Below are 13,361 nucleotides of genomic sequence, written 5' to 3'. Positions count from 1 at the left end.
TTACAGTTAAGGATATCAAAATTGTACAAACTGTTGTTTTGTATCTTTTGTTGCTGTTGTTTTTAGGATGGCATATTTTAATTGATGGGTAGGGTGGGCAGCAACATATATAAATCATAAATGTTTGTTCAAGCTGAATAGGCAACATTAACAAAGCAAAATGAACTCTGCCAGCCTTGCAAGGCTTATTGAACCCAAATGCACAGACACCTGAGATTAATTTAATGAAAAAAGTAATTTATTTACAAAACAGTGGAAGATGAAAATAAGTGCATAGAGAACTGAGAAGAATTAAATGAAAATATTATTTTATTTACAAAATAGTGGAAGATGAACCCAAATGCACAGACAACGGAAATAAATTTAATGGAAAGAGTAATTTATTGATAAAATAGTGGAAGTGACCCATTTGGAAGAATTTCACATTTTCAACTTTTCACACACATTATATTTCACACCATCTAACATTTACTCACCCAACAAGTTTCAAATTTAATCTTTTTTTTTGGGGGGGGGGGCTGCAAATTTTCAAACCTATTGAAGGAAGCCACCAAGGCACCCAGAAAATTAAATTTTCTCTGTTCTGATCAAGCAAAGTTAAAAAGAAAAAAGATTCCTGGATCCATCCTGTTGATCTTTACCAAATTTAACAGGCTTTTCCTTGGTCCAGGCCCCATCCCTCCACCAATTTTAATGAAAATCCAAATTTCTTACTTCTGCGAACAGCAGACAGATAGGGTCAAAAACATTACCTTGTTGGCTGAGGCAGTGATGGTAATGAGCACTGCATTGATTCAAGTATCAAATAAAGTACCACTTGTATATGTCAGGAACAACTCTATACTCCCTGTAAACGCCCACATGGTTACAGGCCTGACAGATTGCACGTGCAAACTCATATTTGTCTTGAGTAAGATGACGTCGAGCAACATAGGATTTGCGCCAACCAAAGTACCTCATGTAAGTCTCATCATTATCAACCATTCTCGAGATGAAATCAGCCAGAGTTTTAGCATCAGAAAAGTCATTAACGTGTATGAATGAAGTGCCTGGAAAAAACTCCTCATAGTTTTTCCTCGGTGGCCCCAAAACTATCGGCACAGTGCCGACTGCAAGAGGCCCGTTGAATGTTTCTGTAATATAATCTTTATCATCTGATTTCTCAAAGGAAAGGTAAAATTTACAGCTGCTAATTGTTTGAAAGTAGTGGTCATCACTGAGAGATGCGGGCTCAAAGATGTCCACCGGAATGTGTTTGATGAGCTCTCTGTAGTATCGGTTTCTCTCCCCTGATCCCGTGTCGAGCTCCTTCTTCTCCACAATCCAGCAGAGAAATCTCTCCTTCGGGGGCAGCACAAAATCTTTGTCTGTGCTCTTCCTGGCACTCAGTTGCCACTGCACACGGATATCTCCATCCTTCCTGTAGGTCAAAGTCAAGTTGAAAAGGCGTTCGATACCCGGTATCCTGCGTGTGTTGTTTTTTGGGTCGGTGTTGAACCAGATCCACCTCTGAATTCTGGGTCTGGCTAATGTAGGTAGGTTTGTCATATTTTCTTCAATAGTTCGGTGAAACATCACAACAACCTCAGCTTTGGAGTACAAAGATCTGTCATCGGTGAGCTGACATCTGACCGGCTTGAAAATCTTCTTACACACGTTAAAATCAAACTGCTTGTTTTCGGGCCAGAACCACAGCAGCATTAAAGGTTTATATTGCAGCTGCTGCTCTGCTAATTTGTTGTCACCGTGCAATTTAATTTGTCCTGATTGAGCAGGTGGAATGTGGCATATACTGAGTGGAGGCGATTTAAAGTACATTACAAACAGGATGACGATTCCGGTTATTCCAATGATCCCTGGCAGGATGGCCTGAAAATGAGAAACCTTGAAAGAGCAAAGCATTTTGAAGAACCTGCAAGGAAAAGAAGAAATGTTTAGCTGCAATGTTGTCAGCACATTTTTTGTTGATTTTTGCTAATCAAATTTCAACATCTCATGGAAGCCTTTTAATTATTATTAAATTTCTTATACTTGCTGTTGTTACGTCATGAAAATGTCCACTGCAACTTAAAGTTCCAAAACCATTAGCGGACCAATTAGGTTCCACTAAATCTAGTTCTCCTAAATTTAATTTAGCTAACATTTTTAAAATAAAGTTCAACAATCAAAAATGTTTGCAAACCCTAAATTATATTATTATTATTATTATTATTAAATTATTGTTCATTCCTTTTGGATCTTATACACTAATCCAGTAAGCAGTAATAAATGCTAGTAATCCAAACTGACACATCACACAAAGGCAACAATATGACCTCAGGGCCATCAAGCCAGATTCAATGCATTAGATGATTCAAATTAATTTCATGGAACAGTGGACCAGCTCTTTACCCTCACAAGGATATTGAAAACGGGTTGGTATTATGACCAACCAGACTACAGGTGCTTTGTGGACTTGAAAAAGGTGTCCTACCGAGTCCCTAAAGTGGCCTGTGGGGTGGCGGTGGTGGGGTTACTGTGGGAGTGTGCATTCCGAAACTGTTGCAACTCATTATTACATCTTCATTCGACTAAAGCAGGAGTTGTGCACACATTATTTGCAGGACATCTTCTGGGTAGCCATTATTATTAAGATTATGGCCATTTTTTTTTAATAACCAGCCCCCAAGGTCACCCCACATTCTGTGTCCACATCACAAAAAATTTGTGACAGTTTTACGAGACATAGATTAACTTACTTTTTAGAATGCCATCATGAACTACCCTGGGATTGGGTTGGGCCGAGAAGGAGGAAGTATACTGTTTTGTTTTTTGTTTTTTTAGTGGGAGGGAGGAGCAGAAAATGAATAAATGAACTGTGCAGAAAAACAGAATCTATTTGTGTCTGGTAAAATACCAAAAGAAATGTGCAAGAAAACTGTGCTATTTTGGAGGTTTTTAATTCTGTTACTATTGTAGTTTATCAAATAAATGTGGAAAGAACGACAACAACAACAACAATAATAATAATAATTATAGTAAGTCCCTTTGGCTGCTCCCTTGTTTTCCCTTTTAAATGCAAATTGTTACACAAACTAAAACACAACTAAAACAACAAATATTTCAACCATATAAGTCACATTAATTAAAAAACTAATAAAATACATAAATTATATAAATTACATAAAATACCATGGAAAATATGTGGTGAATTCAGGGTTTAAATTGTCTTAAAGGCAGATTACAACAACAAGCAAAAAAAGGAGTTTATCAACTCTATCTCACAGTGCAATGGAGATGTGCTTACTATGAGATTCTTTTTTTTTTTCTTTTTTTTTTTACAAACGTTTTCACACTTTTAAAAAGGAATTAGGAAAGCTTTAAAAAAAACAAACAAACAAAAAACAAACAAACAAACAAAAAAAAACAATAAAATGGTAAACCGGCCGGTCCGGTCACCACAGCACGTCAGTCGTTTCCATCTCAGTGACTTTAATCTATTACACAAATTAGGTTTCTATTCTTGACTTTATTTTTAATGACTATGATTATCTAAAGTTTGTATTAACAGGGCGTTTTCCATTTATCACCGCTAGCATTCTGTCTTAAAAAGTTTTCCATCAACATTCGCCATTAAATCCGTTGGAGGAAGAAAAGAAAACCCTCCCACAAATGTGATATTTTGCTGTAAAATCACAATAAATAAATACATACATACATAGATACATACTTCTTAAAATAAAATCTGTCAGCTCCTGTGAGGACTAACGAATTTGTGTCTGCAAATCCATAATAAAAAGTAACCTCCGCAGGATGGTGATCATTTTGCGTAGATAAATTGATCAGAATACGTACTTAGGTGGCAGAACTTTCTTGTGATGTTCAGTTTGTCCGCAGGTGACGGTTTGAAACTGCGCAGCTCCGAAGGGTAGGTGAGGAGTGACGTAACTGCAGCCCCTCCCAGACTGGGCTGGAAGGTGGACTGGGCTGGTGACTTGTTGTATTTTATGCCAGTATCGCAGAAAACATTAATATAAAGTTGTTTTGGCAACACAAAATGCGAGTTAGTCATGTCTGAGCTACAAAACAAAGCAAGTTTCAACAACACAGTGAACACAAACAACTAAGTGCTTATATCTGTGAAAAGGCGATGTGCTGCTGCACACATGCACACAGTCCACAGGATGAACTGGAAAACCTAAATGGAAGAACAAAAAAAAAAAAAAAAAAGAAAAAACAGCAGATTTACTATATCCTTGGCAGATTATGTTATTGGAGGCTATGATATATTTTTAAGTGCAGTATTGACAGGGAGAGGGATTCTGGTGTACATTAACTCGGATTTTGAAGCAAAGTAACTGAATTTAGTAATATTTTTAAAGTAAATATTTGTGTTGTGTCCAGATACACACACACACACACACACACACACACACACACACACACACACACACACACACACACACACACACACACACACACACACACACACACACACACACACCTAAGCACAACAATCTGGTATTGAAGGACAGAAACAGTAAGACCTGAATAGAGGGTGTGATCACAGTAACTTAGACACAGGTATGAGAAACATGCAGAAAAGCACGTGCAAAAAAAGAGAACAGACACACACACACTCTCATATCCACACACACACACACACACACACACACACACACACACACACACACACACACACACACACACACACACACACACACACACACACACACACACACACACACACACACACACACCTAAGCACAACGATCTGTTATCTAAGGACAGAAACAGTAAAACTTGAATAGAGGGTGTGATCACAGTAAATTAGACACAGGTATGAGAAACATGCAGAAAAGGACGTGGCATAGAAACTGCATTCCGAAACTGTTGCAACTCATTATTACATCTTCATTCGACTAAAGCAGGAGTTGTGCACACATTATTTGCAGGACATCTTCCGGGTTGGTATTATTATTAACATTACGGTCATTTTTATTAATAAACACCGCCAAGGTCACCCCACATTTCGTGTCCACATCACAAAAATTTTGTGACAGTATTACGAGCAGTGGCGGCTACAGAGATTTTTTCTGCTGGTGCTATGGGGGAGCTTGGCATTTTTATGAGGGTGCTATGGGCTCTTGTGTCGTGACGGCACTCTGCTATACCTCTGCCACATTCGCGTGCATGCATACACATAGCCACATTCTGATCTACAACAGTCACTAATGACATACAGAATGACCAAAATCACACACACAAACCTAGGCTACTGTTCAATACACATATTCACAGACCTCCATGTGTAGCCAATAGCCTGAGGGAAAAAATGCTAACAGCAGGCAGAGAGAAAAAATCTTTCACCTACCACTGATGTCTTCATAACAGCACAATGCGCCTGTTGTGTTTAAGAGCAAAAGCATCAATGAGTTGGTTGCCATCCAGAGGACGTGTTCTCTGAGGATTAATTGTCAGGAGTGACACCAGGTCACTGGTTTGTCTGTGCCTACTGCTGTTCCTCAGGTAGTTCTTTAGACCACACAGACTTTACTTCTTTCCAGTTCCACTCCTGGATATTTGGGCAGCAAAAACTGAACCATTTCGGCAACTTGAAACTACACTTACTGCAGTACGACATCATCATTGATGCTGAAAAACTTGTCCATGCCTTTGTCTCTTCTGGGCTTGACTGTAATCTCTGCTCTTCGGGATCTCTGGAAAAAAAAAACACCTTCAAAGGCTCCAATACATTTGAAACAGTGTAGCTAGAATTCTGATGAGAGTACGTAAACAGGAGCACATTATCAGAAAAATCATGCTCATACCATCATAACACTTATGTTTTTATTATCGTTTGTTCTGCATCACATATCTTATCGTTTGTTCTGCATCACATATCTTATCGTTTGTTCTGCATCACATATCTTATCGTTTGTTCTGCATCACATATCTTATCATTTGTTCTGCATCACATATCTTATGCATGCTTATATTTTTGCACTGTGCTGTGTTGCATGTCTCTGCTGGGATTGCTGGCCTTGAAACGAGGGGAAGACAGTGAAACAACAGAACTGATGAGCACCAGTCGGTTCCACATCCTGCCTGGAGACGGGTTGTTTGATGGGAAGAGAAGGGAGTATAAGCTAGCAACCAAAACACAGATAGGACATGTAATAGATCTTTGTCCAACAGCTGCACAGGATGTTTTGCTTATGTATCTACTCAAGGTACCTGACAAATTATGAGACGCATGTGAGTTTTCCATCAATGCCTATATGATCACGCCCTGCTTGTACATCACACTGTTCGAGTGAATAAAAGATGCTGAGCAGACGGAGACCATCGAAGAGAGTCAAAAAGAGAGAGGTGGAGACTGACTGCTCTGAGACTGCTCTTCCCTTTGCATGCAAAGCTGACAGAAAAGATTTGTTGCATCCGTGTCCATTCATTTCTTTGGTGTCTAAAGGTGTTTGACCCTGACACACATTACACCTATACTCCATAACCTTCACTGGCTCCCCATCACCATTTTAAGATTGCTCTCATCATCCACCAGTGCATCCATGGCAATGCCCCCACATACCTCAAAGACCTCCTCAATCCCCACACATCCTCCTGATCATATAACACTAATCTCCCACCCCCTCGCACCCAATGTCACACCATGGGAGACAGGGCCTTCTGTTCAGCTGCCCCTCATAATTTTAACTTCCTCCCTGACCATCTGATGGCTCCACAGACTGTGGAAGATTTTTAAAAAAGCCTGTAGACAGGCCTCTCACAGGTCTCAATAATTTTAATCTCTTGCATCTTAGTCTTTTTATTCTATTTTGGTTTTATTACATACTGGTGACTGTTTTTAAGATTTTATATTTTATTATCTTATTTCTCCTTGGTTTTATTTGTTTTCCCTGTAGCACACGCATACATGTTGAACGGGCCATTAAAGGATTAAAGTGGTTTAAAATCATCAGCAGAAAACTCCCCATCACTATGGCATATCTGTATGATGACATATTGCTCATCTATGCAGCTCTATGTAATCTTCTCACTCCTTTGATTTAATGAAAACTCTCATTTCACAATGTGTTAAACTAATTATTATTATTATTTTTTTATTTTATAGTACCATAGTCTTCTACACACTGTACTGGCCTCTGAAAAGCCATACCGTGAATATTTAAAAGGGGACTATTACATTAGGCCATACTGTTGGGGAAAGTGAAATGCACGGACCCGCACCAGGGGGCGTAAATGAATGGCCAATAGAGAATCCAATAAATACAATTTATTGCTGCAAATGTGCACAACAGGTCAAAATATGCTTTTTGTCTGTCAATATCAGTATAACCAAGATGACGCGTGGGCAGGCCCGAGGATAGGAGACGCCTAACCAGAGAAGAGCCGGGACCCACGAAATTCCACCACCAACGGAGACCTGCAACACACCGGAGCCGCCAAGTCCTGAGTCCCCAGGTGGCCACCGCTTCCAGCTGTCAGATCCGGTACTGCTGGCAGGAAAAGAGACAGGTTACGGGGTGGGTGTGTGAACACCCAGCAAACAAGTCAGCTGGAAATACAGCTCCTTTATGGGGGAAAACCTCCACCTCCAAACACAGGAACACAGAGTATGTGCAGTGCCTTATGTATCACTTAATCAAGTCTGAAGTGAGGAGTGGAGACGCCAACTCCTCCAACTTCCACAAACTCGGCTTAAGCTGCAAGTGTACAAAAGGTTAAGGACTGCAAAAAGCTCTGATACAAAAAACGTGTGCGTACGGCACAGAACGGCTGAGTAAGTTTACCTGTGTGGTAAGCTGATAACTCGGCAGAGTTATGGTGTCTCCTCCAGGCTTTTATGGATGATGTGATGACTGATGGGTGTCAGCTCCAAGCTCCTGGTGGACTCCTGTGGCAACTGCGCCTTCTGGTGCCTGAAACCCGACAACAGGCAGGGCCCCCTCTGGTGGTGAGCCAGGAGTACCTCCTCTTCGGGCGGCCCACACAACACATACTCTTTCATTTTCTACTTTACAGGTCAATTTGTAACTGCATTTCACTTTGCAATACTGATTTGTATTTTGTAATAAGGTTAAATACGAGGTCTGTTAGAAAAGTATCGGACCTTTTTATTTTTTTTCAAAAACCATATGGATTTGAACCACGTGTGATTGCATCAGCCAAGCTTGAACCTTCGTGCATCCACCTCCATGTTGGTCTCACAGGATGGCTTTCAGGTGGTTTCCAGTTGCTTTTCAGTTGTGTGAATATCTGAGAAATTGAGCATGAGTTGGACATGCCCCAACATGTCCTGTGAGGCTTCATCACGGCATTGCTTTGCGCCATGCGGCACCGCCGCGACGCGCGGGATTCCTCTGCAAGTCTGTCTCAATGTGCCGAAAAAGTGCTGATGTCCACGTCTTCTGCAATTCCCTTGCTAGTCAGACAACATACCGGATCAAGACAGCGTCCAGTTTAGAAATGAATGGCACATTCCACTGTTACAGGAGTTTTTGTCATGGAAAGAGGAGCGGAGTTCCGCGCGTCAAGGCGGAGCCGCATGGCACAAAGCAACGCCGTGATGAAGCCTCACAGGACATGTTGGGGCATGTCCAGCTCATGCGCAATTTCTCGGATATTCACACGACTGAAAAGCAACCGGAAGCCGTCTGAAAGCCACCTGAAAGCCGTCCTGTGAGACCAACACAGAGGCGGTTTTGTCCCGCGCCATGAGCGGCACGGTGGCGCATTCATCTGCTTCTTTTTCCATGAAAAAAACTCCTGTAACAATGGAATGTGCCAAAAAAGTGCTAATGTCCACACGCCTTCTGCCTTTTTGTGAAAGTCAGACGATGTCCCGGATCAACAAAGCCTTCACGTTGGAAATGATCTGGTTGTTTCAGCGGGGTGTCAGCCTGTCGATGGGCACTCGGAGCGCGCCGCGCTCTCAGACGCTGTGGGCGGTCTTTAAAGCGACTGGAGTACTCCTTAATCTGTGTAATCCCCATAAAATCATCCCTGAAAGCCATATTAATTTTCCGAATGGTGTTCACCTGGAGGTCTCTCACAGTTTCAGGAAAAAATTGATGCAGCAAAGCTCCAAATCATTCCGCCATTTCCTTAACGACGAGAGGGGTGGACCAGTGCTCACTCAAAGCATGCTCACAGGCAAATGACGCAACCGACAGGCGTGAAAAAACTCACGCATGCGCACGAAGGTTCAAGCTTGGCTGATGCAATCACACGTGATTCAAATCCATATGGTTTTCGAAAAAAAGGTCCGATACTTTTCTCACAGACCTCGTACATTTTGTACACATGGTTATTTCATAAGTATGTTGTTTAAATAAATGTACATTATGCAATACAGGTGTGCCTTGCAATTACTAAACTATTATGTTGGTAACTTTCAAGAAACTGTATACATTTTGCATGTTCGAGTTCTTTGTTTGTGTCTGAAAAAAATTCTGTTAAACATAAAATAAAACAGTCTGGCTTAATGGGTTTTAAATAGTTCCAATTGTTCAGGTCAGTTGAACACTTCTTTACAGATAGTAAATAAGTGGACTTGTAAATGTAATGAGGAATGACTCAGGTTACAAACCAGTACTGTGGAAATAATTGATTATTTTTATTCAACAATGGTAAAATATTTTATATTAAACTATGTTAATATGTTGTGCATCACTTATTGCTTTTGAACTATTTTGCTTACAATATTTACAGACATATTTCTAAAAAAAACAACTCGTGTCATTGTATTACTTGTATGTGTAATTTCAAACAGTAAGCAATTTTATAACATTGTGTACACAACAGATCACAGTCTTGTAGTAAGTCAAGAGTTCAATCAATCAATCAATCAATCAACTTTTTTCTTGTATAGCGCCAAATCACAACAAACAGTTGCCCCAAGGCGCTCCACATTGCAAGGCAAGGCCATACAATAATTATGAAACACAGTCTACGTCTAAAGCAACATAACCAAGGGATGGTCCAGGGTCACCCGATCCAGCCCTAACTATAAGCCTTAGCGAAAAGGAAAGTTTTAAGCCTAATCTTAAAAGTAGAGAGGGTATCTGTCTCCCTGATCTGAATTGGGAGCTGGTTCCACAGGAGAGGAGCCTGAAAGCTGAAGGCTCTGCCTCCCATTCTACTCTTACAAACCCTAGGAACTACAAGTAAGCCCGCAGTCTGAGAGCGAAGCGCTCTAATGGGGTAATATGGTACTACGAGGTCCCTAAGATAAGATGGGACCTGATTATTCAAAACCTTATAAGTAAGAAGAAGAATTTTAAATTCTATTCTAGCATTAACAGGAAGCCAATGAAGGGAGGCCAACACGGGTGAGATATGCTCTCTCCTGCTAGTCCCCGTCAGTACTCTAGCTGCAGCATTCTGAACCAACTGAAGGCTTTTTAGGGAACTTTTAGGACAACCTGATAATAATGAATTACAATAGTCCAGCCTAGAGGAAATAAATGCATGAATTAGTTTTTCAGCATCACTCTGAGACAAGACCTTTCTGATTTTAGAGATATTGCGTAAATGCAAAAAGGCAGTCCTACATATTTGTTTAATATGCGCTTTGAATGACATATCCTGATCAAAAATAACTCCAAGATTTCTCACAGTATTACTAGAGATCAGGGAAATGCCATCCAGAGTAACGATCTGGTTAGACACCATGCTTCTAAGATTTGTGGGGCCAAGTACAATAACTTCAGTTTTATCTGAGTTTAAAAGCAGGAAATTAGAGGTCATCCATGTCTTTATGTCTGTAAGACAATCCTGCAGTTTAGCTAATTGGTGCGTATCCTCTGGCTTCATGGATAGATAAAGCTGGGTATCATCTGCGTAACAATGAAAATTTAAGCAATACCGTCTAATAATACTGCCCAAGGGAAGCATGTATAAAGTGAATAAAATTGGTCCTAGCACAGAACCTTGTGGAACTCCATAATTAACTTTAGTCTGTGAAGAAGATTCTGTTGTGTGGGCCGCTGAAGAGGAGGTACTGCTGGCCCACCACCACCAGAGGGCGCCCTGCCTGGAGTGCGGGCTCCAGGCACCAGAGGGCGCTGCCGCATCATGGGAGTAATCTGGGTGACAGCTGTCACCCATCACCAAACACAGCTGTTTCCACTCAGCACCGAGGTATATCAGGAGGACGGCGTCTCCACCTCAGTGCCGAGATATCACCTAAGACCAAGGTAGTATTCTCTGCAGGTATACTTTACATTATCAACTAAGACTGTCAAAACCGTTTTTCAGGACTAGTGACTACTAAGAACCTTATTCCTTGGATAAGTACTCACCTTCCTGCTGAACTTTGTCAAGAGGTGGAGGCAGCTTCTCCCCTCTCTGTAACTGGGTGCGTTCATCCACTCCTGTGTGTTGTTGCTCTCTCCTGCCAGCAGTACCGGATCCGACGAGCGGAGGCAGTGGCCACCTGGGAAGTCGGGACTTGGCGGTTCCAGTATTTCCAGGGTTCGGTGGCAGAGGAGATCTGGGTGGTTCCGGTTCGACTGAGACGGACGTCTCCTACCTTCGAGCCTGCCCACACGACACCAGCGGATTCGACCCTAAATTGTGTTTGTTGTATCACTCTTGCTTGTTCAGTAGTAAATCTTGTTATTTACTTTCTCCATTGTCCGTTCATTGCGCCCCCTGTTGTGGGTCCGTGTTCCAACACTTTCACAACAGATTCCCCATTTACATGAACAAACTGTAATCTATTAGACAAATATGATTCAAACCACCGCAGCGCAATGCCTTTAATACCTATGACATGCTCTAATCTCTGTAATAAAATTTTATGGTCAACAGTATCAAAAGCAGCACTGAGGTCCAACAGAACAAGCACAGAGATAAGTCCACTGTCCGAAGCCATAAGAAGATCATTTGTAACCTTCACTAATGCTGTTTCTGTACTATGATGAATTCTAAAACCTGACTGAAACTCTTCAAATAGACCATTCCTCTGCAGGTGATCAGTTAGCTGTTTTACAACTACCCTCTCAAGAATCTTTGAGAGAAAAGGAAGGTTGGAGATTGGCCTATAATTAGCTAAGATAGCTGGGTCAAGTGATGGCTTTTTAAGTAATGGTTTAATTACTGCCACCTTAAAGGCCTGTGGTATATAACCAACTAACAAAGATAGATTGATCATATTTAAGATTGAAGCATTAAATAATGGTAGGACTTCCTTGAGCAGCCTGGCAGGAATGGGGTCTAATAAGCATGTTGATGGTTTGGATGAAGTAACTAATGAAAATAACTCAGACAGAACAATCGGAGAGAAAGAGTCTAACCAAATACCGGCATCACTGAAAGCAGCCAAAGATAACGATACATCTTTGGGATGGTTATGAGTAATTTTTTCTCTAATAGTCAAAATTTTGTTAGCAAAGAAAGTCATGAAGTCATTACTAGTTAAAGTTAATGGAATACTCAGCTCAATAGAGCTCTGACTCTTTGTCAGCCTGGCTACAGTGCTGAAAAGAAACCTGGGGTTGTTCTTATTTTCTTCAATTAGTGATGAGTAGAAAGATGTCCTAGCTTCACGAAGGGCTTTCTTATAGAGCAACAAACTCTTTTTCCAGGCTAAGTGAAGATCTTCTAAATTAGTGAGACGCCATTTCCTCTCCAACTTACGGGTTATCTGCTTTAAGCTACGAGTTTGTGAGTTATACCACGGAGTCAGACACTTCTGATTTAAAGCTCTCTTTTTCAGAGGAGCTACAGCATCCAAAGTTGTCTTCAATGAGGATGTAAAACTATTGACAAGATACTCTAACTCCCTTACAGAGTTTAGGTAGCTACTCTGCTCTGTGTTGGTATATGACATTAGAGAACATAAAGAAGGAATCATATCCTTAAACCTAGTTACAGCGCTTTCTGAAAGACTTCTAGTGTAATGAAACTTATTCCCCACTGCAGGGTAGTCCATCAGGGTAAATGTAAATGTTATTAAAAAATGATCAGACAAAAGGGAGTTTTCAGGGAATACTGTTAAGTCTTCTATTTCCATACCATAAGTCAGAACAAGATCTAAAATATGATTAAAGTGGTGGGTGGACTCATTTACTTTTTGAGCAAAGCCGATAGAGTCTAATAATAGATTAAATGCAGTGTTGAGGCTGTCATTCTCAGCATCTGTGTGGATGTTAAAATCGCCCACTATAATTATCTTATCTGAGCTAAGCACTAAGTCAGACAAAAGGTCTGAAAATTCACAGAGAAACTCACAGTAACGACCAGGTGGACGATAGATAATAACAAATAAAACTGGTTTTTGGGACTTCCAATTTGGATGGACAAGACTAAGAGACAAGCTTTCAAATGAATTAAAGCTCTGTCTAGGTTTTTGATTA

The 13,361-nt window shown here is 40.8% G+C and overlaps 1 protein-coding gene across 1 annotated transcript; it reads right to left on the bottom strand.

Annotated features, from left to right (window-relative positions):
- Positions 1–358: 358 nt before the first annotated feature.
- Positions 359–3,895, bottom strand: LOC117502414 (alpha-(1,3)-fucosyltransferase 9-like). The gene is made up of 2 exons (XM_034161461.1): positions 3,835–3,895; positions 359–1,912 (listed from the first exon to the last, which is right to left on the bottom strand). The coding sequence occupies exon 2, from the start codon at positions 1,900–1,902 to the stop codon at positions 802–804; it is 1,101 nt and encodes a 366-aa protein (XP_034017352.1). The 5' UTR covers positions 1,903–1,912; positions 3,835–3,895; the 3' UTR covers positions 359–801.
- Positions 3,896–13,361: the final 9,466 nt, after the last annotated feature.

Source organism: Thalassophryne amazonica, chromosome 20, assembly GCF_902500255.1.
Source record: "Thalassophryne amazonica chromosome 20, fThaAma1.1, whole genome shotgun sequence".
In the NCBI taxonomy this organism is placed as follows: domain Eukaryota; kingdom Metazoa; phylum Chordata; class Actinopteri; order Batrachoidiformes; family Batrachoididae; genus Thalassophryne; species Thalassophryne amazonica.
Note: the sequence above shows the minus strand (reverse complement) of the source record. Positions and strands in the feature narration are given on the sequence as shown.

Bases quoted from the DNA above. Each gene is read 5' to 3' on its own strand.
- LOC117502414 (XM_034161461.1), bottom strand. From the start codon at position 1,902: ATGCTTTGCTCTTTCAAGGTTTCTCATTTTCAGGCCATCCTGCCAGGG.